The sequence below is a fragment of the Mustela nivalis genome (assembly GCF_964662115.1).
Source record: "Mustela nivalis genome assembly, chromosome: 8".
NCBI classification, from domain to species: Eukaryota; Metazoa; Chordata; class Mammalia; order Carnivora; family Mustelidae; genus Mustela; species Mustela nivalis.
In genome coordinates, this window is record NC_139027.1 from 18,833,958 (window position 1) to 18,860,373 (window position 26,416).

Sequence of the window (26,416 nt, forward strand, 5' to 3'; positions counted from 1 at the left end):
AGAAGCCGACCGTCTTGGCCCCGCCTTCAAGGAGTTGACAGATTCAACTACACTTGGGGAGATAGGAAAAGGCCACTGAAAAACATCTGTGAAGATAACTATACCACAAATACCAAGCCCCACCGACCTGGCTGGCTTGAAAGCCACCAGAAAAATGGCTAATAGGAATGATAAATGAGGCTAAGGAGGGCAGTGCGCAGCAGAGATGAATCCGATTTGGAATGAGGTAAGAAAGGAAGGAAATAAAGAGATCTAAGGCTGGAATGGGAGTAAAATCTGCCCACCTCCACCTGCCACCTCCCAGTAGGACTCAGGCTAAAGGCTGCTGAGAAGGAGGTCAATGGATGCATCCTAGAGCAGCGAAGAAAAAGAGCAGACTTTCTGAGAAGACCAGATGAACGGGTATTTTGGAAAGATCAACCTGGTTTCAGTTTGCATGATGAATCAGAAGAGCAGAGGAACTGAACGTAATCGCTCTGGGCAGCAGAGGGCCTTTTAGCCAGCAGCACCTGTCGGAAGATCTGGACTTGGGTTCTGGTTCCACCACCATGACCTTGACAAGTCACTTAACCCCAAGAGGTCCGTTTTTCTCATTTGCAAAACAGAAGTGATAACATCTGCCCTCCCAGGCCCTGGGATACCAGCATCTCTTAAAGAGATAATGCCCCAGGTGCCTGGCTTCCAGCCATAGTCAGCTGGGAACATACCAGCTGGAAGCCATGCCCACAGAATGAGGTCAAGAGATGTGCTGGGAAGGACAGCCCACCTTCCCTCCTGGGGCTCAGCATTCTTCCAAGGGCCATCAGAGCAAGCAAGCCCTGAAGAGGGAGGAGGATGCCAAACCAGAGAGAGGGCTTTCTCCAAATAATACCTGGGAAGTTCAAACTTCCCTCTCCCAAGCTGGACGGAGGCCCAGCAACCATACAGCTAGGAGAAGGAGCCATTCCACAAAACACAGGCTCTTCTGCTCCAGCCCATCTTTCAACCCCATCAAGGTTTCTGGCACAATTTTTCAGGAGGGCCCCAAGCAGAGATGAGAAACCATGAATCTATACCTCCTGCCTGCTCTTGTCCTTTAAGGAATGCAATAGGACTTGCTTTGCTGCTTCTCTCACTGATGTCTGCTCAGCATCCAGGGCCAGTAAACAAGGCCACTCCAATATCCCGCCCCCCCACAGGCCTTCTCTCAAATGAAGTTTCTGATCTGGTTTGGCTGGCTCTTTTTAAACACGCTCTATCTCCTCTATGACAGTTCCTTCTCCATTACCATGTGGCTATAATATCTTCGACTCTACAACTCTTTGGTATTGGGACTTCTTCAGATAGCAAGCAGCGATGTCTATGCACGCAGCCAGGACTCAAGGTGTCCGAATGGACCAGTGCCATCATTTTCACTTTCTCTTGGCCCGCTTATAAAGTAGCCTTTCCCTCCACCTGCCAAACTTCCTTACTCTTATCTTTTAAAATTAACTCAAATCTTATTCCTCCTACACAGCTCCCAGCTTAAGCAAAAGAAAGCCCAAACTCAAGGTTGCCCCCTCGCCAACCTCGGCTACCATCCCTCTCCTGTAGTCATGCAGAGAGGAAGGGTTTCCCCCTCTTCCATATGATGCTGAGTCACTCAGAGATTCGTGTCTTCTTCATGCTCAGTGGGCAGAGAAAGACCCTCGAACAGAAGAGACCTCAGAGTTAGAACAAGAGGGGACCTTAGCAAAAGGTCAGGGAAAAAACCAGGGCAGGCTTCAAGGATCCTCAGGTCACATATGTCTTCTGCCTTCCAAAGTAATCCTCTAGAGCTGGCTCCTGAGATAGATCTTTTTTCTAAGTTTGCTTATTTATTTAGGTAATCTCTACACCCAACGTGGGGTTTGAACTCAACGACCCCGAGATCAATTCCAACCGGGCCAGCCAGGCGCCCTGAGACAGGTCTTTTGATTGTGATAAAGATGGTCAGCCAGAAGTAGAAGAGTCATGCAAAACAAGGCAAGGTCTTGGGAACGTGGTAAAAGTAGGCTGAAAAGGGGGAACTCCTCAATGAAAAGAAGATCTGGTGGATGTCAAGAGCCTAAAAGAAGTGTTGGAGAGGAAATATCCAGGACGCCCCGAAGAGAGGGTGACCTTAAAGAGAGGGCACCCTTCCTGCCTGACAGGGAGAGAGCAGGCCTGATGAATTACTTTATTTCAGGACACCTGACTCTTCACCCTGACCCTGGATTCATCAAGCAAACTTCTAATCTTAATAACGTTTTCCTGTGACTCTGATACCACTGAGTTGCCCGAAGGCCAAAGGACAAGCGGCAGGATCTGTGTGGCAAGGAGGACCCGTCCCGTTAGAAATCGGTAAATTTAACATTATGGTATCTGTCACATTCCTGTGTTTCTGAAGAACATGGTCACAGTGAGTGCGGTTAATCTGACTTTCCAGCTCACGGAACTGAGAGCCGACCACCCCCCCATCCCACCCCCCCACTACACCCCCCCCTCCAGCCCCAGCAGGAGTTCCCACATGTCAAGGTGGGATTGCCGTGTCAGCTGTGCTGGGTGTTCTGCTTTGACATGACATCCAGTGCTGGAAGGAGCGGGGAGGTGATGTGGCCTCTACGAAACAGGATATTTAACTGCCTGAGTCCCTCTACTCAAAACCAGAGAAGCCATGATCCCTATGAAGCCATCTGCAAAGCCACACATCGAGGATGCCCGGCATACTTTTTTGGCCATACGTGCATTCCCAGCCATCCCAAGGCCAGGGAGGCTATATCCAAGACAACACGCCATGAGGTCAAAATGGATGTCTATTCTGATCTGATCTCCCACCTACAAGCCCAAAAGCCTCCCACGGGAGCAGGAGATGCTGACTACCTACTGATTACAGACAACACTCTACGCGGCATTCAAGGCTCCCACAATCTGTATAGCGCTTACATCACGCGGCCCACACTGGGCCCACCCACTTGCTATTCCCCAAATATGCCCTTCCCCAGCCTCTGTGCCTTTGCTCATGCTGTTCCTCACTCCTCCCCTTCAACTCCCACCAGCCCAAATCCCATCTAAGCTTCCCCCACCCAGTTCACCAGTTACCTCCACCAGGAGTTTCTTTAGACCCAAACTGTCCAACGGGGTCACGACTCACTGCATGTGCTATTTCAATTAATTAAAATTAAATAAAACTAAAAGTTCAGTTGCACTGGCCCACCTTCCGGGTGTCCCAAGGGCCACACGTGGCTGGGGCGACTGTTCTGGACAGCACAGATTTTAAAACATTTTTATCGTTGCAGAAAGTTCTGCCGGAACAGTGCTGCTCTGGACCCTCCCCTTACCTCCCCCCTCCCCCCAATTACCCTGTCCCTCTTCCACCTTACTCCCAGAGCACCTCGTAAGCCTCTCTCAGCACCTGCCAATATTTGCCCACTAAGGCAATTGTGTACTCATCTTTCTCCTCCACAAGATTAAAATTCCTAGAGGGCAGGGCCTGGACCTCGCTCGGCTTCAGATGGAAGCAGTGAGGACTAGACCTCCTTGCACCTTGTAGGGGTATTTAAACAGTGTTTGCTGAACTGGATTCAACATTGTCTTGGGAGCCTCCTCCAGAATCCACTGCCCAAGTTCCCAGTTGGGGACAGATACTTTGCAGAGCAAAATTCTAAGAGGTACTAAGAGGTCCATGCCTAGGCCCCCCTCCAAAGAGCCCGGGGAATCTTTGTTTGCCTGTTCCCCTGCAATCCATATGGAGGTTGCAAGCAAATGACCAGGACTGGGCTGCTGGCAGTGAAGCTAAAAATAGCCACGGAGCCAACAGCAAGGAGTTAGCAGGACTTGTTGCTAGGGAGACCAATCGCAGGGAGAGCAACTAAGCAGGAGAGTGTCAGACCTGCACCTGGAGAGCAGAGGCCATAGTTGGGGGGGTGGGGGCGGCTTCAAGTTGACAGGGGTCCAAGGCTCCCACCTAGAGATGTTCTGCCTTCTGGCAGCTCCTCACTAATGCTCTAAGTGGGGCAAATGTTCCCCTTGTCCCTCAGTAACCCATCTCCATGGAAACCACCATTACTGGGGTGAAGTACCAGCCCCTAGAAGGGAGGCCTCCGCCTGGAGCTGGTTGTTATGGCAACATCCCCCCCCTTCCTGTCATTCTCTCTCTCCAGCCTTCTCCTGTGGGGGAAAGGTGGGGGCCTGGTCTTGGCTTAGCCAGCCTGACCAGGAAACACCCGCTTCCTGACGAGTAGCCTGCAAGGGGCTCTTCAGAAGCTCTGAGAACCCAGAAAGACTGGTCAGTCCTCAGCACAGGGCAGGGCTTCCTTTCCTTCACGAAAGGGCCCCACAGATCATCTTGCCAGGAGAATCCCCAAGTTAGTTGGGTTTAACTGTATTAGGATCACCCAAGGAGGTTTTTTTTAAAAAATACAGATTCTTGGGCCCTCCTGCGGAGATCAGCAGGCTTGGGGCAGGGCCCAGGAATCCACTGAGAAACCTCCCTCGGTAATTCTGATTCTTGCCAGGTGTGGAAACCACTAAAGGCCCCGGCTGTCCTTGTTACAAACCAGGAAACCGAAGCCCTCAGGAACTGAGCCCACCCAGAGGGTCTGAGCCACTAACTGAGGAGGAAGCGGTCTGGAGAGAGGAAGGGCAGGTAGAAGGAGAGGCCGAGGTGAGCTCGCCCCGGGATCCAGGAGCACAGGGCCTGTCCCCACTGCTCCCCTTCAAGCCAGAACACGCCACCGGCTGATACTGGACTGTGATTTAGAACCGAGCCTCCCGACAAGTGGTTCCCTGTGGCACAAAGCAGAGGTAATGGGGCTGGGCAGCGTGGTTCCCAGAGTGCAGAGAATGGTGGCAGCCCAGGCGGATGAAGGATGAACGGGCTGAAAGAAACGATCCGTCCTACGATCGTCCTTCGGAAGGAAACGAAAAAGGGTCACCATGGCAACCCGCACTGTGCTGGCCTGTTGGGCTCTGTGCCATCCTCCCCAAACTTGGGCCCAGGAAAGGTGCAGCATTCAGGCAAACGCTGGGGGCCAGGGGCACCCCATCCCCCTCGCGAGTCGAAGAACCCACAGGAGGGGCCGTGCTGTACTCTGGAGCCGACATCTGAGCCCACCTGAACCCCAGCCCGACCCCGGGATCCAGGAGCACAGCCGTCCCGAGCACCCACCACCGCTGGGCCCAGGGAGGACACTGCGGAGGTGGGGGAGACGGGCCTCCACCCTTGTGTTACTCACAGCCCGACTGTGTGCCCGAGACCCACCGCGCATGGAACCACAGCCCTCCTCCAAGACAGCATGCAATTAGGTGGTAAATTATGTGGTGGGGAGGCGGTCTCCGTGTGCTGAAGGAAATCGGAGGAGACCCAGATCGGCGGGGGCGGGCACGGGAGCGCAGCGGCGGGGGAGCGAGGAGTGGGCACAGCCTCCCGGTTTCTCAGACAGGAGCAGCCAGATCTTCAGGGGTGTCTGCGGCCGCCTCGGCTCCCCAGCACAGGGAGGGCAGGGGTGCGAGGGAGGAGGCGCCCCGGGGCGCCCGCTGTAGGATCCACACACTCAGTCCCCCTCGCACGCATTCCAGGGATCCAGAGAGCCACAGAAAGGGTCGGGAGGCCCTTCCTGGCTGACGCCTGGCCTCATCTCTCCTTGCCATCACCCTAGGCGGCCTTCACTCGTCCCAGCCCTGTCATTCTCTCCAGTCACTGCGGCACTTTCCCTGATGCCAGGGGCCTGGGAGCCCCAGCCGCCGAGGCTCCTGGAGCTGCAGCAGCGGCTACCTCGTCCCTCACTGACCCACCCGCCTTCTCCTTCCCGCCAGCTCCAGCGTCGCTCAGTAAGGGGAAGGCTTCCCTGCAGAGCCAGCTCTCCCCTCCAGATCGCATTCAGCCCCCAGCCCAGAGCGGCGGGGTGTGCAGGGCTCCACCAGGGAGTGGGGGGCGGGGTCTGGGCAGGGAGCAGGGGTACAGGTGGCCATGTGGCTGGCCCGTACCTCACCGAGTCCCCACCAGGAGCCGGATGGGAGGGCTCAGACTGAGCAGGGGATCACAGTGGGTGCCAGGAGCTTCGTTCAGCAAATGCCTACCTTCTCTGGATCCTGGTTTCCTAATCAGTCTGATGGGACCACGGATATCTGCTGAATGTTACAGGAAGGACAGAAGGAAGTTGGGGGGGGGCAGCATTTGACAGGTGGAAAGAACCCTATGTCAAGTTGGCTTGAGGACTTGTCCATGTGGTCACTTTGCTTTAGAAACCCGAGCCTTGCGAGAAACGTAGATTTCACACCTTGGGGTATGGGTCAAAAGGAACCTGGTAAACCCAAACTGCCTGGGCTGCTGTCCCCTTCCCTCCCCTCCCCCACCCCTGCTCTAGGCCTGGGGGTCAAAGGGAGGGGCCTCGGGGACCACCATTCAGATTCAGGCATGCAGACCCTCTCAAGTTTCAGAGTCCTAAGAGAAGCCCCAGGAGGAGCCCGGCGGACGAGCCAAGTGGTAAACTGCTGAAAACAGCAGGAACGCCTACAATCTCCATCCCAAAGGGAAAATTTGAATTCCTGTACCAAGTCCTTTCCGGTCTTCTCTCCCCCACCCAAGTTTGGAAACAGTTCCCTAGCGCTGCCCGCTTTAGACGCCGCACATCTTTCCCAGCTCAGGATTCCCGATCGGAGAGTCCCACCCTGGGCTGTACGTTAGAATCACCTGGAGAGCTTCAGAAACTCGGGGGGGGGGGCAGGGTCCATCACTAAATTCCAAATGTAATGAACAAATCCAGAGGAGGGGCCCAGACCATGGTGGTTAAAGCAAAAACAAAAATCCCCGGTGACCCCAATGTGCACAGAGCACCACCCCCCGCACCCCGCAATGTAGGTGATACAATAAAGACATCTTTTGGGAATCACTTGCGTCCCAAGTTTGGTTTCCTTGGAATCATCCAAAGCTTGGTGGTTCTCAAACTTCCGTAAGTCTCAGAATTATCTGGGGAGCCGGCTAGAAAATCAGCTTTCCCGGGAACCCCCCAAGAGGCTTCTGCCTCTAGGACGTTCCAAAAGAGGCCTGGGAATGGGCCTTTTGAATGCCCTGCCCAGGTGATTCTGATGCAGTGTTACTACACCAACACACCCTTCAAGATGCTGACTTCTGATCGCACTTTTGTTGTGTATAAAGCAAGTCCAACTCAATTTTTGGTATCTGTTTACCCCGCAAAGTTGCCCTTTAAACAGCATCTAGAAGCAAATATGCAGGAGACTGAGCTGTTTCATCCCTATTTTTGTTCAACCCATCTAGGTTGGGAATGGAAAATTAAAACATTTATACTGCCCACCATTTACTGACTAAAGAGGAATAGGGGAAGAGTCATAAGGCACTGCAAAGAGTTGTAATTAAAAAACGGCAAGTCCGAAAATGGAAAATTATACACACACACCCAAACACACATACACACACACACACACAAGACATGGTGGCCTTGGGAAAAGTATAAACTGAGCGGTGGAGGCCAGGATGACCAGACACTTCACGCAGATTAGAAAGGGCTCTGCAGATTAGCGACACAGGGGTCTTGAATGGTCCTCTAATGGGTTTCAGAGCTCCTTCTGGGGAAGTCCTCAAAGTCCCGGCTGCCAGGGACTCCCAGGAGCTGTGCGTCCCTGCTCCACACTATCCGGGTCAGTGCGGGCTGCTCTCCAAGCCTGCACTCCGGGCCTTTCCCTTCCCCTGCAGCGTGCACTCACCTTCCACAACAGGGACCCTGATTCCGAACCCACCTTTTGAGCTGCCTGGTACACCTCTCCCCATTCACGGCCACCCTGCTGACTTCTCAAAAGCAGTTTGTCTAACAACGTCTAACTCAAAGGTCCAGCCCCTCCTAGGAGAACCTTTTCCCAACCTTGGGGTAGGCAGAGAATTCTGAGCTACACGCACTAAAAAAATGAAAGAAAAAAAAAATGGGATAAACTGGACCTTATTAAAATGAAAACCTCCTGCTGATCAAAATACATCCTTAAGGAAATGAAAAGCCCACACCACCGTCCGGTCCCAAAGCTGCTCTCCCTCTAGCATTCTCTAGCTCAGATGAGGACCACCACCCCCAGTCCCCAAACAAAGCAGGTTTCTCCCCACCCTCCAACTGCAGACAGTTCTATCCTGTCTGCCTCCTGTGACCTGGACCCTCGGTCAAAGCCATGGAATGTTGTCCTAAGTCCTCCTCCTTCTCAGCTTTTTGGCTCTGGCCTCCCTTGCCATGCCGCCAGGGTCACCTTCCTAAAATCCATACTCGCTTCTCTCACACCCCTGCTCTCTCCTGCACAGTGAAGCCTCGGTCTCTCACTGTGACAGGAAGGCCTTTGCCGATCTGACCATCTTCCTCTGTCGTCTTATCTCTTCTTACACTTCCTGACTCTCACACACGACGTACCAGAGCCTCTTGCTGTTCCCTACCCAACCCAGAAGCTTCATGCCTCCTCTTTGCCCTCAGTGGTTCTTTCCCTGAAAGACCTTATGGATCCCTACTAGAATTCACAAAGGATGCCTGCACCAGGAAGCTTCCTGGGAAATCCCGCCCCCACCACCAACCCTCCCCGGCGCCCCCCGCGGCCAAGAGCTCCTGCCTGACACTGAGGTTCATGGTGAAAAGTCCAGCCTCCTCCAGCAGCCCCATGCAGCTCTGGGACGGGCCAGGGAGCAAGTCCTCCAGCATCAGCTCAGCGCTGTTGTGTGTTCAGTAACAACTGAATTCAAGCCCATTAGCTCCTTCGTCTAACGTACTGGCTAGAGTCATATAGGCAGGCTGGCCTCCCCAGGCTTGAACGTCCCTGGGGGTCTCCTGGACATGGGTCTGCTCTTTAAAGCAAAGCAGAGAGAACATCGCCATTATATATTCTCCTTTGCCTCATAGAAAGTGCTAGATGGGCGCCTGGGGGCTCAGTGGGCTAAGCCTCTGCCTTCGACTCAGGTCATGATCCCAGGGTTCTGGGATCGAGCCCCGTATCAGGCTCCCTGCTCAGCGGGAAGCCTGCTTCTCCCTCTCTGTGTCTCTCTCTGTCAAATAAATACATAAAATCTTTAAAAAAAAAAAAAAAGTGCTACGAGAATGTTTCCCGAGGTTGAACTAATGATGCAAACCATCTTGAAGTGCTCTGGACTCCAAACTCCCAGAGGATTTCTCGGCACCTGCCGCAGGAGCCCACCCAATGCCGTGCTGCCACCATTCCTGCCAGGGAGACTCCCGGCTCCTGTGGAAGGCCTGCATGCTGTCTCCTCTCTTCGGCAAGCCTGCGCCAAGGTCCTCAGGCAGGGCTAGTTAGTCGCTCCCATGGCCCATATGGTCCTATTTCCAAAATGGCCCTACTGGGCTACAGGCAGACATTCCCACACCTGCCCACCCCTCTGGAGGGGAAGGGGGATCCCGGGGTGGGATTCTGGCTTTCCTCCACATTTGTTTCCTTAGTGTCTAGAAAATGTGGGAATGGGCTAGATACCCAAACACACGTGGTGTTATCTTAAAGCCTGAGCACACAGTACTTCCTCAGCTAAGTTTCAACAAGTCCTTGAAATAATGAATGAATATGTGCTCATGAAAAGGAAACCAATAATAAGGGGCAGATCTAAGCAGATGCCACCAAAGCCGGAAGCTGGAAGGTGAATTCCCGAGCTAAGGAAATGCCCCAGGAGGACAGGAGTGTGGTTGACACACCGGTGGGGGTGGGGCTGGGGGGGTAGGTGGAGAGCACGCTTTGCAACACGGCCCTTTTCGCCCCTCCCCAGCCCAGACCTGGTGTCTGAAGGTAGTACCACAGTCAACCTTTCTGATCTGGGCATGTAACACCAGAGGAGGAAAGAGGGATAGCAGGGAAGCGGAAAGGAAAGCTAGACTATAGCGCCAAACACGTCCATGTCACAGAAGTCTTTATACAAATCCTTATCAGGATACTTTATGTGTGTGCTTCCTACAGAGGTACGTATGTAAGGTCTGAGAACGCACTCGAATACTTGATTTGGAATTCACGTACAGGGTAGTATAGGAGACAAAGGCACCACAGAGCAGGACTCCCGCCCTCCACCCCCAAATTACAAAATTTTAAAATCTTTGGGGTCAGCTACGTCTATTTCCGTCAGGTTACAAATAAGGAAGCGGACGTGCAGACAGAGAGGAGGAAAGACCTTCTCAAATCGATCAGGGGCCGAGGCTGAGTCCAGAAACCAGGCCTCCTGAATTGCATTCCAACATTGTTTTAATCCAATCGCACAATGTCAAACAGACAGCCGTGAGAAAACTGCAATTCAAGGGAAGGAAGGGCTCAGGACCAAAGTTGCTGAGCGGGGCGGACCAGTCCCAGGGACTGAAAAGGACCCAAACCTGGAAAGAGAGTGGGTGGCCCAGGAGATGGGGAGTGGATGCAGCTGGGGGCTGCTGGGCCACCTAGCTCTGCCCCTCTTTTAACCCCATACTTTAGTTGGAAGAAAAGCTACGACTGCAAACCAGGAAGATTCTGTTCTAGGTGAGTCGTTTGGGTGCAAAACAGAGCAGCATGAGATCAGTCTTGCCCTGGGAACGTTCTACAAGCATATCCATGTGGTTCTTACCTCCTTATCTAGGGGAAATCTTGGTTTCCTATCAGTAAAACCGGGATAAAAATAGTTCTTATAGTAATTGCAGACAATGTATCTGTCCAATGACAAAAATAAAACAGTTTACTAATGACTTTGATGTCCTTTACTCACGGGAAAACAGTCCACGGATCGGGGAGCACAGAACCCAAAACGTAACGGAGCACTCTCCCCTAGGGATTCTGGATGGGAGAGAGCTTGCCAGAATATTGGGAGAGGCAAGGCGGAAGCAGGGCTCGATTGGCTACGAAGTCAGGAGTTTCCTTATAAGGCTAGCAGGTCCTGCTTTTTTAGGCTCAGGTGAGCTGGCGCAAAAGCTGAGCCAGACGACTATGATCGGTGTCCGTGAGGTTTGCGGACAAGTGTTTCCCATAATCGCAAATGGACTGAGGTTTACATTCCCGCCCCGGGCTGGGACCCTGAAGCAGACTCTGTTTGGTGGGTCCTGATATACATACGAGTTCAGTTGATCACATCTTAGCTCTGGGGTGAAAGTGAACGCTCTTGGCACAGTGCCTGGCAAGAAATAGGAGCTCAGTCAAGTCCGACTCCTTTCGCTGGGTTCCAGGGTTGGTGCGGTCAGCTGCTAGACCCTGCCGCCCATGGCTACCACTTGCTTTCTCATCCCTAAGAAGTGGGGATTGTTCTAAGAGCTCTTTGTACCCTCCAGATGAAGTGAACGCTCCAGGGTGCAAACGGCCCACCTACTTAGGAGACCATGGGAGCCTCTAGGATGACAATTTTCACAGCCCATCCTAAAGGCCAGCCCTGAAAATCATTCTGATTACAGGCTGTCACAGACATACCTTTAAAAACCTGTTCAGCCTTTTGGTAAAGTAGTCTTGTCATGCCTGCCCCAAATGGCCTCACTTCCTGGAAGGGAGATATTATTTTTGAGGCCATCCTGTAAGAAAGTTCACGTTGTCATAAATTTACATACGGCGGATAAGTAAGGAATGCCTGCTGACCAGAACAACCTAAAACTACTTGCCGCATACTTTGCTCATAATCTGGTTTTAGTCCTTAATGGTTTACGTTGCTGGTGCCACCATTTCTCAAGTCTCCTGTACTAAAGCCCAGGGGATCACACCTAATTCATCTCCTTATTCCCAAAGCCCCCAGCACAATGGCCCCCTACGTAGTAGGTGCTTAGCGTTTGCTTATTAAATGGAATATAGCACAGCAGGAGACGAGCCTCTGGACATTCACAGGCTGTTCTCCCCAGGACAGACAGGAAGCACGGTGGGGTTATAAAGCAAGCAGAAGCAACATTTGCTGGGCTCCTAGTAACAACAGCACAAATGGCCCGTAACCATATGAAAAGATGTCCAACCTCACTTACTATCTGGGAAACGCCAATTAAATCATAGCAAGACATCATTTTCTCCACCCCTTAGATTAGCCCAATATTGACGCTGGCAAAGGCGGAAGTCTTCTCATGCCCTGTTTATGGGAGCATAAATTGGTCCTTGCCCTTCCTGGAGGGCAATTTGGCAGACCTGACAAAATGCAAAGCACACAGTCCCTTCGACCTAGCATTTCTCTTTCTGGGTGTCTGTCTTAGAGAAACACAGATACACAAAGAGGCAGGACCAGGGATGCTCACCACTGCAGGTGCTCACGCGATAAAACACTCAACCAACATGAACACCGCGCACAGCCCCCCACCCCACTTCAGAGAACAAGTAAGTAGAACCGTGGTAATCTGTACAGTGGGATAGAACCATAATTACATGGCTAGATAGTTGGTGCTTATTGTAAGTGAAAAACCAAGCTGTAAAATGAAGCTACGATGTGGTTCCATTTATGTAAAAAAGGAAAAGAAACAAAAACAACTGTGAAACAAAATTATATATTTATACACACAGAGATGGACAGAAAAAATCACGTCCTATCACCAAATTAACAACGAAGTGCTTCTGCTGGGGGACTTAAACCCATGGGGGAGGGGTGAGTCTTTTTTTACAAGAAGAACGCATTTGTGTAATACGTGTGTCATTTAAAATCATTTCGAGCAAATAATAATAATTAATTAATAAATGAAATCATTTCAAAAATCATCAGGTTCCTGTTTTAGGCGAGCCCTGCTCTAGGAGCTTTGGATATTAAGAATTCCTTTATTAGCCCACATGATTCTGAGACTCGAATTATTGATTCATTCAGCACACTTTTACCCAGTCCCTCCGGAATGCCAGCCCTGGGGACAGCAGTGCGCAGAGAGCCTGCGTCTACCAAGCTCAGGGTGGGGAGAGGCAGAAAGCAGGCACAGGCACAGGCACGGGCTGCTCACGTGGGCAGGAGCCACGCCCAGGACACACGCTGCAGAGCCAAGGCCAGCTACTGCCGAGGGACCTCAGCTCAGTGAGATTGCAAGAGACACTGAGGTCCCACCCTAGGTAAGTCTCCAAGTGGTATTTGAACTTGCCTCCAAAGGCACCCTTCCCTTCAGGAAAGTAAAAGTTTTGCTGCCTGTAGGGCAACCTGGAGGCAGGGGATGGGGGCGCTGCCCGCTATAGGAGGGGCACGGAAGGGGACGAGAGACTAGAACCACAGATTATTTGCCATCATTGCTACCGAGTATGTACGAAGCATCCGGCAAGTGTAAAGAGGCATGAATCCCTCCTCCTTTGGGATGGGAGCCAGAAAAAGGACCAGGTCCTAGATCAGCAGGACACGGTACCCTTGCCCTGACAGAACTTTAAAATCGGGCTTGGGGGAAGACACTACTGACAGCCCTAGCATCCCCCAGCTTCACATGAGCCCTGAAGCCATAAGCAGTGGTACGAACTGGGGGTCCATGGCCCCTCTGGCTGGATGATGTCCCAACTGCCTGACTAGCCCTCCTCACCCCTCCACCTCACCATGGTGAGAACCGATGAAGTAATACATAGGAGAAGCCCTTGCTAAGCCCAGAGTACTCCCCCTGGGTCCTTCTGTTCTGTTAATTATCAGCCTTGACCTCCCCTGGGAGGAGGAATTACCTCACGCCCGCCCTCCCCGCTACCAGGGCCTGGACCCTCTCTGCCTGTGGCGACCTGGGCCCAGTTCTCCCGGGCGGAGCACAGCAGAGGCCCAGCAGAAACCGCAGGAACACAGGGTGGACAAGAATCAGGGCATCACCTCAGCCATGAGAACCTAATTGCACGGGTCCCCGGGCCCCAAGCTGTTCTCCAGGTACACCTGTCGGCGCCTCTGGGAAAACCCTATGGAAACCAAAGGCTTGGGGCCTCAAGGCAGAAATCGCAGGGCTGAGCTCTCTGAGGAGGTGTTCCACATTCACCAACCTGTCAACTGCATGGCCAAGCCACAGCCATTTGCTGAACCCATGACCCCTGCCCGACATCAGATTGGGCGTGATGGGGGAATGACTCGACTAACAGGGAAAAGAAATAGTGAAAAACACCCTATGAAATTTCCCAGAGTGCTACAGCCAAAAATACTAATAGCAAGGGCTATGGGGTGCAGAGAAGGGGGTCAGGATGAGCCGGGGAGCCTTGCGGACTCCCGAAGAACAGATAAAGGAAACCCCAGGGGGAGCAGAGATAGGGAGGAAAGAAGAGGCCAATATACAGGGGGGACTGGTCCCTCTCAGAGGACCTTTCTCATGAAGAATGGTAGTGAGGTGCGGTGGGGGGAAGTCACAGGAGCACCGATGCCTGGAAAAAAGGCCTGAGGATTCCTGACACCATGAGGGAGACAGTGGGGAGCTACTGTAGGTTGTCCAGCAACTGTAGGTTGTCCAGCAAGGCCTCGTCATGATTCAAGCACAGCTTAGTCCTTAAAAGGCTTAGGAAGGCTTTTTACGAAGATGGCGCCGAAAGCTAAGAAGGAAGCCCCTGCCCCTCCTGAAGCCGAAGCCAAAGCAAAGGCTTTGTAAGCCAAGAAAGCGGTGCTGAAAGGCGTCCACAGTCACAAAAAAAAAAAAGAAGATCCGCACATCACCTACGTTCCGACGACCCAAGCCCCTGCGTCTCCGAAGGCAACCCAAATACCCTCGAAAGAGCGCCCCCAGGAGAAACAAGCTGGACCACTATGCCATCCTCAAGTTCCCCCTGACTACAGAGTCAGCCATGAAGAAAACAGAAGACAACAACACGCTTGTGTTCATTGTGGATGTCAAGGCCGACAAGCACCAGATCAAACAGGCCGTGAAGAAGCTCGATGACATGGATGTGGCCAAGGTCAACACCTGAACCAGGCCTGATGGAGAGAAGAAGGCGTACGTTCGGCCGGCCCCTGACTATGATGCTTTGGATGTTGCCAACAAAATTGGGATCATCTAAACTGAGTCCAGCTGGCTAAATCTAAATACAGTTTTTTCATGATAAAAAAAAAAAGGCTTAGGAAGGAAGTGAACGGAGTCCATGAAGGCACAGAGGAAGACAAGAGCTTCCCCCCTCCGGCCGGAATTCCCACCTCGGTCCCAGGGAAGGGGCAAACGTCTCCTTTTCCTCACCCAGTTACTTTACATTTCATTCCTTTCGTGATATTCTAAGCCGCCTTAAACATTTTTTTTTCTGGAGGAGGAAAGCCTGGGGAGGTAGGTGATCTCAGATGGAAAAGTCAAAAGTGAACCTCACTTAGTAACTGGATTGACAAGGGTGTCATGGCAAAAGGGAATGCAGCTGGTGGAATATTTTAAGGGAAGCAGGCCCCCCAGGTGGGGCATGTGCACCAAGGAAGGGGCAGGTGTAGACTGGGGTCTGGTGGAAACCCCAAGACGGGACAACACAGTCCTCAGGCCCCACATTCCGTGCCCCACCACGAACTTCCTTTCCTGATCCTGAAAAGGCCATGCTGCCTTGTGCCCCAGACCCTTTGCACAGGTCATACACCTCCCTCCGCAATGCCCTTCTTCTCTCTTTCCTAAATTCCAGTTCACCCCTTAAAAGCCAGAAGCCACCTCTTGCTGATGCACGGATGATCCACGGGTGATGCCCTTCCCGAGGTACCCTGAACCCTCATCCTATCTTGGGGTGACTAGGCATGCTCTAGGCTTCCAGTACCCCCAGTATCTTACACAGTGCACAGACACGGAGAGTTCTGACTGCCCAATAACCGGGCCCTGCAGGAAGTTTTAAAGAGCAGGTGTTGCATTCTGAGGTTAGGAAGGGCTGGCTAGCCCTTCAAGTGACACTGCCTAGGAAACATCTGGAACCATGCTTTGGGGAGGGGACGTGTCTTTTTGGGAGGCAGGCAGGTAGATGATAGGATCTATGAGAGCCCTTAAGTGGTTAAGGAGGGGGATCAAGAGCAGCGGGGGGCAGAGGGGCAGGCAGAGATCTGGGGATGCCATCGCCACGGGACAGAGGAGGAGGCTGAGCAGATGCAGTTGGAGGAAATGGGGAAGAACTTCAGGGCCAAGGTCAGGAAGGCCAAGGGAGGCAGTATCAGAAGAAAGGGTCGAATGCCAGGGAATGAGGTGAGGTGGCCAGGGGTGGAAGGGTTTCTTTACCTCTGGTAGGCCACTCTGTGGGGACAGTTACTACTCTTCAGTCTGAAGGGAACGTGGCAGTCTTGAAGCTAGCTGTGTTTCCCCAGCATTCGTGTTACCTGCAACTAGCTGTCCGCTAGACGCCAGGCACAGCCCAAGGTGGGCGGGTATGGTACTGGGGCCAGGCCTCAGCAGGCAGCAGGAAGCCTGAAGGGGGCCCGAGCCCCTGGCCAGCACCTAAGTGCAGCCCCTGCCCCCTACTCTGAGATTGAGGTGACCAGCAGCTCTGACTCCTGTGCTGACAGTCACAAATCCTCGATGGACTCTTTAGTCACAGAATATAAATAAGGAAGGAAAAGATTGGCAAAAAGTATATATATATATTTTTTTAAGTAAGCTCTACACCCAACGTGGGGCTTGAAATCAAGACTCAGAGATCGAGAGTCTTGTGCTCAACAGACTGAACCAGCCAGGTGCCCCAGAAAATATATTTTGGGGGCAGGGGAAGACCTCTACATCTCAAGTCACATATACCTAAAACATTTGCAGTTGAATCAACTTTCCAAGTTTTTCTGTTAATGCTCATCAATGACCTTTCTTGGCTGGGGGTGGGGAAGTGGATGGCAAACATTGAGAGTTTACTAGAAAAGCTTTTGATGCTTGTTGAAGCTGCGGGATAGGTACGTGGGGGTTTCCTCAGCCCACCACTCTCTCTGCTTCTGCGTATGCTACAAGAGGCCCATGATCAAGTCTTTTTAAATTCTAGTGGAAATGATAAAATCGAGAAAATGCCCCGACTATCCTAATTTTTCCTGTGAATTGAGAGAAGATCCCCTTTTCTCTGGTGGCTGAGGGCAGGCTTCCATACTGCTTCTTCAGGGAAGCCTAGTCTGAGAACCACAGAGTGCATGAGTGTTCCAGGTCTAAACGTCATTAGGCCTAGCCTTCTGGCCCCAGGACTCTGGGAGAGCAGGAAAACGCATCCCTCCGCCCTGCCCCCACTGGCTGCCAGGGGGCTAGTTAGTAGGCAACCCACCAGATGGCAAGAACAGCCCCAGTTCCTGAATTTCATCCTAAAGACCACACTTTGAGCTCAGGGTCAAGTGCCTCTCTTCTCAGGGAAACTTGACAGGCGGTCCCTTCTCCAGGTGCTTCTAGGAGGGAAATTTTCTGCCTTCCTGGAGCCCGAAGGAACCGGAGACCATCACGCAGACCAACCCCTACCTCGTTCTGAACTTCTTCTAGAGCGAGCGCTCACACAGTGTAAATCGGCCAATGCCTTCCTTTGAAGGCCTGGGGCGAACGCCCCAGATGGTGGCAACTCACGCCACTTCTGCTGCCTTCCTGCTTCCAGAGGTCCATCTGCGGATCAGACAGGAGAGCGGCCCCGCACATCAGGCTTGATAGGCTGCTGGCTCCTTGGTCTTTCAGTGTCCACGGCCTCACCTCCTGTCCCTGCTGCAGTCTGCCATGGGATGGCTTCCACCCCCACGGAAGCTTCTCTTAGAAAAGTCACCAGCTACCTCCGGGTTGTCAGAGGCAATGGAGGTGCCTCTCAGCCCTGTTGTCCTCTCTACGCAGCCCATAAATGGTGCGGTTTCCAGAGAGGAAACTTGGGATTTGGGCTCTTCTCTCTCCCTATCGCCAGGTGAGCTCATCCGTTTCTCTGGACTTAAACAGCAGCTTCTGCTCTTGACGTCCTCCAGTCTTTGCACCTGAAGTGCGGACTTGCCTACCCCGCCGGCTACAGGCACCTCGGCCTCTCAGGCTGAACTGCCAGTTCCCAGCAGTCCCAAACCCGCTCCTCCAGCTGCCTGCCCCATCTGAGGACACGGCACAACCATCCCTAGGTATTCAGGTGAGACCTGCCGTTTCTTCCCCTCCTTCGCCCCTCCCACCCATCAGCAAGCCTTACTGACTTACTGATTCTATCTCCAAAAGACCTCCTGAATCTGCCCTGTCTCCACTGCCGCCCCTCTAATCAACATCAGATCGTTCCTCTGCACAGAAACCTTGCATGTACTCAGAATTATACCAGCTTCTGGCCAAGACCTGCAGAGCCCCACATGGCTGGACCCCATGTCTGACCCCACTTTCTCCCTTGCTCGTTTCACGCGGGGCATACTGGTCTCTTGTTTTGCCAAACAAGTCAGGGTCTTGCTTGTGGTGTTTCCTCTGCCTAGAACATTCTACCCCCACCCCCACTCCTCACCAGATACCCTCCATGGGAGTCGCGGGCAGCGGGGGTTCAGGGTTGAGGGTGGGGGGTGGTAGAAGCTAGCCAGTAGAGGGATTTAGCAGCAAGAGGCATGGAGGTAGTGCAGACTGAAGGGCCAAGGAGCAACCAGATCAGAGCCAGCTCTCCTGCTCCTTTAGGTCTTAACTTAAAAAGGCCACCTCCTCCAAGAAGCCTCCCCTAAAGCAGGCTTCTGCTATCCTCTATTTCAGCCCCTCCTTTACTTTTCTGTCTTTACTTGTTCTGTCTCCTCCATCAGAACATCCACTCCATGAGGCCAGGAATTGTATACGCACAGAGCTTAGTACACTACCTGAGACATGGGAAGTGATCAATAAACATTTGTTGAACAAAAAAAGAAACCAGTCACTGCCTAGGAGTTAAGCGGTTTCCTGTAAGTGCAAGAGGTTAACCCGAAGGGGAAACTGAGGCTTGGCTGGGGCCTGACAACAGCTCCAGAGGGCAGCTGAAGCTAACTTCTGGTTTTCCAATTCTGTGGGGCAGGCTGGGGCCCAGGCCAGAAGGCACCTCACCTCCCTTTTCCAGCGTGCCAGCCACTCGTCCCGCTTGCGCTTGCTGATGTAGTAGGGGTCCCCCGCCTGGAAGGTGAGCCGCGGCATGGGCCGCTGGCGGAGGCTGGACTCCCAGCCCAAGCCACCCCGCAGCCGGCCCCGGGAGCCCTAGGACAGAGAGACGACAGAGAGACAGACTGGCATTAAGATGGGCACTGACAGTCCCACTGCAAGGTTCGCTCCTCCTGAGGGGAAACTGAGGCGGCACTCACCTCGAACAGAACACAGGAGCTTTGACTCCTGGCCAGAGATGTCAACCCTGAGAGTGCTGGGCAAGGCCCTGTTTGGGCTGGAGAAGTGAGCCACGGGCCGGGGGGTGGGGGGGGGCACATGGACATGAACCATGTAGGGAGGCGTCTGGTCTCAGAGGGGACCAGCTGGCTGCCTTGTTGGGGGGCTTCTAGCCTCCACACCCATCTCCTTTCCTCCTTACACGGGGACATGTAAAGAAGGGGACAGACCACCTCAGGATCCCCTCACACACATTCGCCACGGTTGGTCAGGGAGGTGGCTTTCTTCTAGAATCAGGATCCACAGAGCCCCTGGGGGTTGAGGAAAACACTTGCCTCCATTTTCATGGATTCGATGTTGGTCTCCTTCTGTTCTTTGCCTGTGGAGAGGGAAGAACAAAGGGACTGTCGGCAGAGTTACAGGAGTGGCTCAGAGGCCCCACCTTGTGCCTGGGGTCCCTGCCATGGGGACAAGGGTCCTTTAACCATTCAACTGTTCATGTGTCCAACCTGATGGCCCACTGCGTGCTAGGCACCATGTTGGCCCCAAGGACTCAGAGCACGGCCTAGAGCAGAGAAAGGACTGGGGCAGCTCTGGAGGCCCAAATCCGAAGGAATAATAGAAAAGCCAGGGCCACGGCTTCTGGCCCATTGACTCTGTCTCAGGCACACAGATGGGGCTGTCTAGGAACAGCTCCCTTCCCAGAGGAGGGGCCAGGTGCCACAGTCTCCCCCTGCCCTGGAAGGGAGCTGTATGCTTCTAGGGAGTGAAGCAAAGATGTCCTCGGAGGCAGCGGGGTACAGGGCCACTGGAGCAAGACTCTGGTGAAGCAACTTTGTTTCTGAGGCTGTTTCCTTATCTGGAAGATAATGAGGCTGGAGATGATCTATCTCTAGGGTCCTTCTGCAGGTCTCAACACTGTGGTTCTGTTATCTGTACCTGCCTCTGCACCCCCACTCCCCATCCCTAACCTTTCTTCTAAAAGACTTGAATTCCAGGTGTTTCTGTGTGACCTCTGTAACCTCTTCCATTCAGCCTGTTTTCTCACTGAATCAAGAGAGCCGACTGTTTAAAATCATAGGTTACTGGGAACCTTGAGTGCCTGGAACAGGACGCAGCATGTAGTAGGTGCTCGATAAATATCAGTTTGGATCCCTTTCCCTAAGGCACTTCCCTCCGCCTCTTCCCTGCAGCTCTCCAGCTAGGCCCGGATTCCAGTTCCTAGAAGGAAAGGCTCCCTAGGAGGGCAGAAGCCCCAGAAGTTCTGTCTATAGGAGAGTCCCATCCTCTCGCCGTCCCTGTCCGGACCCCACTCGGGAGGGCAGCCACACTCCTCCAGAATATCCCTGTCCTCCCCCGATGCCCTTCCCAGGCCCAGCACACACCTTGCAGTCTAGCCACCCCTGGCTGTGGGACTGGGGTGATTATGCCTTCCAGAGCTTCCTGGGGTGGGGGTGGGGGGACAGTGAGCCCTCCTCCCACCTGGGCCCCTAAACTTCTATCTCTGAAGCCAAGAATACTGAGCTTGGGCTCAAAGCAGGAAGGTCAATGAGGCTGGCTCATGGTAGTTGGGGTGGGGGAGCCCAAAACGGAAAAAACAGCCCCTACTTCATCTCCTGGCTCTGAAGCGGAAACCAGACACAGCATTGAAGGCCTCCTCCGGCCCCGGAGAGGAAGTTTCTTTCCCTCTCTCTCACTAGAGAAGCCCTGGGGTTCTGAGTGTGTGCCCCCGGGGGAGGGGCAGCCCAGGGGTTACAGCGCCCCCGGAGCCCAGGGGAGGGGAGGCAGGGGTCCAAGCAGCCAGCGCGGGCACACGCGTGGGCCACACAACAGGGACAGGGACGGTGCCCAGCCGGCTGCCCGAGGGGGGTGGGGGGCGAAGCGCCAGTGTCTGTCATGGGCGCACGCCAGGAACAGGGGTGCTCGCTAACACTTTACACGACAGGCCTTTGAAGATACGTCTCACCCGGTCTTGCTGTCTCTTCCTCCGTGCTTCTGCTCAGCACAGCCAGCTCCCCCGATATTTTTGAGCGCTCCCTGGAGCAAGCTCCCCCTCGCATCCCTAGCGCCCCCCCCCCCCTTTTCTCTCACACCTGGACCTTCTCCCAACGAGGCTTTGGGCTGCCAGGAGGGGGCGCCCGCCCTCGGGCCTGGCCGCAGCGGGGTCCCTCTGACCTCTCAAACATTTCCCTCCATGGCATCTCATTATGGGGAATCATCTATTCATTCGGATGAAAGAAAATCAGGGTTGAAGGGAGCTATAGAGATGATGGGAGCACCTGCCCAGCCCCTAGATTTTGCCAGTGGGGAAACTGAGGCTGGGCGGGGCCAGGGGGGGCGGTTGTGGAGTGACTGACAAAGCAGAAATCAGATCTCAGGGCTCCTAAATGCCCAGCCCGTTCACTTTATCCTCCGCCACCTTCGTGTTCTCCCCTTCCCTATTCCCTGGCCCCCATGTTCCCCCAAACAGAAGTACTTTTCCTTGTGCAGTTTCCAACTGGCTTCTTTCCGGAATTTTCTCCCGGACAGATTCTGCACATGCCCACTGAGAGATATCACACACACACACACACACACACACACACACACTTTCCAGCCTGGCTCAGCAAAACAACAAACGGGCCTGCCTCAGAATGCAGCACTTGTCCTGAGTCAAGGAGGGTCAGCTGCTCTCTCAACACTCCCTCTGCAGTCCATCTGCTCCTGGCCCAGACCCAGGGTCACAGGCGGGCCAGGTGGCTGTGTGCCTCCCAGGGTGGCCCTGGCAGCCTCAGACATGACCCTCGAGTATCTCAGGTCCAGGGGGCAGGAGAGCCCAGGGTGCCTCCAACACTACCACACTTACCTATCAGTCTAAGCCTATACTCGGCTGGGACCACTCCAAATCCAAATTTCCTTTAAAAGGAACCCAAATCTCCATGACAAGGCTAAGGCCAGGCTTGGCTCAGGGGCCAGTCACTAGCCCAATCTGAGCAGAAAAGGGCTTTGTGCTGACCCTAATCCGATCCTTCACTAGCTATATTATCTTGGGTAAGTACCTTAACCTTTCTGAACACTCAGTCTCCCCATCTGAAAAATGGGGACAATAAGAGTTTTCCTTATATGATCACAAAAATTAAGCAAAAGAATGGCTAACTAAAGAGCAGGGCTTCTTAAAGTTCACTATCCATCAAAATCATGAGAATCTCTTTCAAATGTAGCTTTGGACGCCACAGGTCTAGGGTAGGGCCTGAGATTCTGCGTTTCTAAATTGAAGGTGATACCAGGTAACACAGTTGGTCCCCGGGCCACTTTGAGTAGCTGGGATATAGGACACTCAACACATAGTCAATATCCAGTCAAAGGAAGCCATATGACCATCGTTTCTATTACAATCATGGCGGCATTAATGCTAGGAGTGCAGGAGCAGTCCCAAGGCCACCACCTGCCTATCCAGGTGGCTCTTGTCCTGATTACTTGTCATCTCCCCTGTTCCTCCTTCTTTCTCCTGGCTGTACTATCAGGATCTGGGGCACCTGTGTGCCCAGGAAGGCTGCCTTAAAGTCCTCTGGTTTTTCTGTATAGAAACTAATGGGAGGGGTTTAGGGGAGAGGGATGGGGTCTCCTGAGAGGAGACCTGGAATGAGGGGAACAGAAGGGAGACCATGGCCAAATCACTACCTCCCGAGGCCCTTAGTCTCCTCCCTCCTTGGAACTAAGCAGCTGTGTATGCGTTCTGCGGGGCTGGCTGTGGGCTGGGCCGCCGAGCCTCCAGCAGACCACTGCCATGTCCCGGGGCAGCACCTCACCAGTCTCAGCATGCAGCCCATGCACAGTGGCCTTCAGGGGTCCCCCCAGCTCTGAGGCCCACAAGCACACAACACAGGATGCTCCAAGGCTACTGGGAGGTCAGGGAGGCTTGGAGCATTCTGAGGAAGGTCCCCTTAATGTACGAAAATCCCAAACCCAGGAGTTCACCTCGACACCACCTCTCCCCCTTTCCCCTTGGGTTCCTGGTGCTTGCCCTCTTCTCTCCACCTCTGCTGCCACCTCATTACAGCCGCCCTCCTCCCCTCCACACCTGCAGCAGCCCCCTGACCCCCTTCCCAGCCTCTTTGTTTCACTCTGGGAACCAGGGTGCAAAGTGATTTTTTTTTTTCAAAACATAAAGCAGATCATGTTGCGTGCGCACACACACACACACACACGTGTGCACGTGCACGCACACACCCCCACCATGCCCCAGGAGGATGTCCTCAAAGACCCGGTACCCTGCTCCCTCCTACCCGGGAGCCTCTGTACCAGTTTTCACTCCCTCCTACACCACCCCTCACCTGGTGAACCCCCAGTCATCCTTCCGCTTCCGTGGAACAGGTTGGGCTGGCTGGGGTTTCCCTGGTCACAGTTCCTCATAGAACTGTGTTTATTTTCTCTTAGAGAACCTATCTCCCTGTAGAATCACATGCCTCTCAGCGCGAATTTCTCATTAACATCTGTCTCTCTAGCGGACTGTGAGGTCCTTGAAGGCAAGAACCAGGTTTTTGTTCCTGATGGTTTCCCTAGCTCCTGGCCCAGATCCTGACACGCACACCAATTGGAGGTTTCACAAACACCTATTGACTGACTAAAGAAGGAACTCTGGAGAACAAACAGAACCGAAGACAGAGAGACCCCAAAGTGAAAGCAAACACTCAAGGGTTAAGAGTGGCCTGAGGGGGCGCCTGGGTGGCTCAGTGGGTTAAGCCGCTGCCTTGGCTCAGGTCATGATCTCAGGGTCCTGGGATTGAGTCCTGCATTGGGCTCTCTGCTCAGCAGGGAGCCTGCTTCCTCCTCTCTTTCTCTGCCTGCCTTTCTGCCTACTTGTAATCTCTCTCTGTCAAAAAAAAAAAAAAAAAAAAGAGTGTCCTGAGAACTCTAGCTCCATCCCACCAGGCCAGAAGGCCTGCAGCTTACCCCAGCCAGTTGTGGTGGGGTCCCAGGAATCAGCACACTGTGTGTTGGAGGGGGGTGCGGGGGGCTGGGTTTACTGATGGGCTCCCAGTTTCCACACTGGAATACCTGGTATTCTTAGCGGGAGGAAGAGGGTCTCTTTTCCCTTTTCTCCTGGGTTTCCCTCCACTCCAGCCCCTTGATCACTCTCACCCAGTGTCAGGACCCACACCCACAAGGCACTCAGGTGAGGCCAGGAGCGCTGGGCAGTTACCGGCCAGCCAGCCCTGAGCCCCCCTGCAGGATAAAAGGGGACAGCAGAAGAGCACACCACCTTTAGAGCCAAGACCGAATGCATCCTGGATCTACCACTTACAGGCTCTGGGGGTTGCCCTGAGCGAGTCACTTCATCTGCTAAGTGGCAGGTTTTTTTCTGCCTTAAAATGGGAATAATAATACCTCTTGAAGAAGATTGTTTGGAGGACCAAAAGAACGAATACAGAGTACCTCAGGAAGTGCTTTGCACATAACAAGAACATCATTAAATATTAGTTGAATAATAAATGAATGAAATATAGGTATATATATATATTTTTTTTTTAATTTGGAAATCTCTTTTCTGGAAATGCTTTCAATCCTGCATGAATATTGGGTTTGGATCCATGCAAAGTAAGTTATGCCAATTAATCGATTTACTCATTCCATCAACCGCACTTGGAAGGAAGACTTTTTGAATTAAAATGCACATATGCAAAACAACCTGGCAGGGCCCCGGGAGGATCAAATGTGGTAATATATGAGGAAACACTCTGTAAACTGTGAAGCCCGGTACAAATGCTAGTTGTCCTCATTACTAACATGTTTACAGCTCGGTTGGCCCTGAAATCACTGGCTTAACCTGAAAGAGAAAAGCAGGCAATTTTCCAGGACTCCAGGGCAAGGCCAAAAAGTCTGGGGAGGAAGGGGCCTGGCGCACCGGTCACCCCCCTCTGCGCTGCCCCCATCCCACTCAGTCACAACCACACTTGAGCTGAGTCAGCTGAACTGTGGCAGGTTCGAGACCTCTGTGCTGGGGCAGGCTAAGTGGGCTCTTCCTGGCAGAGGGCATCCACTGCCTGAAGCACCCAGGCCAGGGGCTTGGCACGTAGTCCCCGAGAGCTGCGGGTCTTGTAGAAGAAGCAGCAGGCCAGGTAAGGGCTGAGGGAAACTGAGGCTCACAACCAGCCTACGAAGGGGTATAGGGGACAGCCGTCACCCCAGTCCTGCAACTGTTGGCATTCTACAAACCCACTGTTGCCAGATCTAGCTTTTTTTTTTTTTTTTTCCATGAGAAGCCAAAACTCCAGATTTTTATGTGAAATTTCTTGATTTTTAAATACTGGCAACTAATTTTTGAAAATGTTTAAAACACTACATGGGCCAAATAAAACATGTGTGCAGGCTGCATCCAGCCAGCAGCCCCCGGGGTACAGCCTTGGCAAGTAGACCTCCAGCTCCCAGGCCTGCTGGGGCCTACTGGCCCCAGTCTCTAACCCTTGGGGGAATCCTGGGGATCCCAGAAGAGGTGGCCCCTTGTCCCCAGGACTCACTCTCTTCTGCGGGGGCTCCTCGGCCATCCTTGGGGGTGCAGCAGCCATTCTCCACGGCTCGGGAGGCTTCAGGCGGGGTCTCAGCCGCACCCTCTCCTTCTGCTGGGGCCCCGCCCTTCTGCCCTCCAGCAGGGCTCCCCTCCTCTGGCTGGGGCTCACTCCGCTTCTCCAAGTCCCCGTTGGGTAACAGCTCTGAGGGGCCTGAGTCCTGGGCCATGGACGGGGACTTGGAGGTCACTGCGGGGTCCTTTGGTGTGTCACTGCTTTCCACCTGGAAAGATGAAGAAACAGGAGAGGAGGATTAGATCACTGGTCTTCCTCTTTTGGATCACTAGCCCCCCTGAAATTCTGGTGAAGGTTATGCCACCCATTGTCCAGAAAACCTTGTCCACATAAGCATCCACACAAGCAAATACACACACAATTCTGCTCTCAGTTTCAAGGGATCCCTGGGCCCGACTCACTGAGGTCAATGGATTTGTGGACTCGAGCAGAAGAAGCAGAAGAAGAACGCAGGCAGGTTCGCCAGCCTGGTTTCACTGCCCACACTGTGACCCACACCACCGCCCCCCCCCCCACTCCCTGAGGTGACAGAGGGCCTCCAAGCCAACTCTGAGGCCCCTATTAAAAACAAACGTCCCTCTATACATAAGTGAAAAAAAAATACATCTATGTGTAAGTGAAAACAAACATTCTGGAGGGCCTGCCTGGCTCAGTGGGTAGAGCATGCAACTCTTGATCTTGGGGTTAGGAGTTCAAGCCTCACAAAAAATAAATCAATCAAGGATTTAAAAAAAAAAAAAAAAAACATTCCTCACACTCTCCCTACTTCCAATCACGACCCCTCTTCAGAAGGAGTCTAGTGCCACC

The 26,416-nt window shown here is 53.1% G+C and overlaps 1 protein-coding gene across 6 annotated transcripts in view; it reads right to left on the minus strand.

Annotated features, from left to right (window-relative positions):
* The window catches only part of DNMT3A (DNA methyltransferase 3 alpha), a 103,098-nt gene that overhangs the window by 23,915 nt on the left and 52,767 nt on the right, over window positions 1–26,416 (minus strand). For 3 of the 6 annotated variants that reach the window (XM_082745054.1, XM_082745053.1, XM_082745055.1), the window contains exons 4-6: window positions 25,547–25,817; window positions 19,385–19,428; window positions 18,780–18,926 (exon numbers count right to left, since the gene is read on the minus strand). In XM_082745054.1, the coding sequence (XP_082601180.1) occupies window positions 18,780–18,926; window positions 19,385–19,428; window positions 25,547–25,817 (462 nt within the window). The remainder of the gene's footprint in view (window positions 1–18,779; window positions 18,927–19,384; window positions 19,429–25,546; window positions 25,818–26,416) is intronic. The other 3 variants (XM_082745059.1, XM_082745057.1, XM_082745058.1) reach the window with 1 other exon arrangement.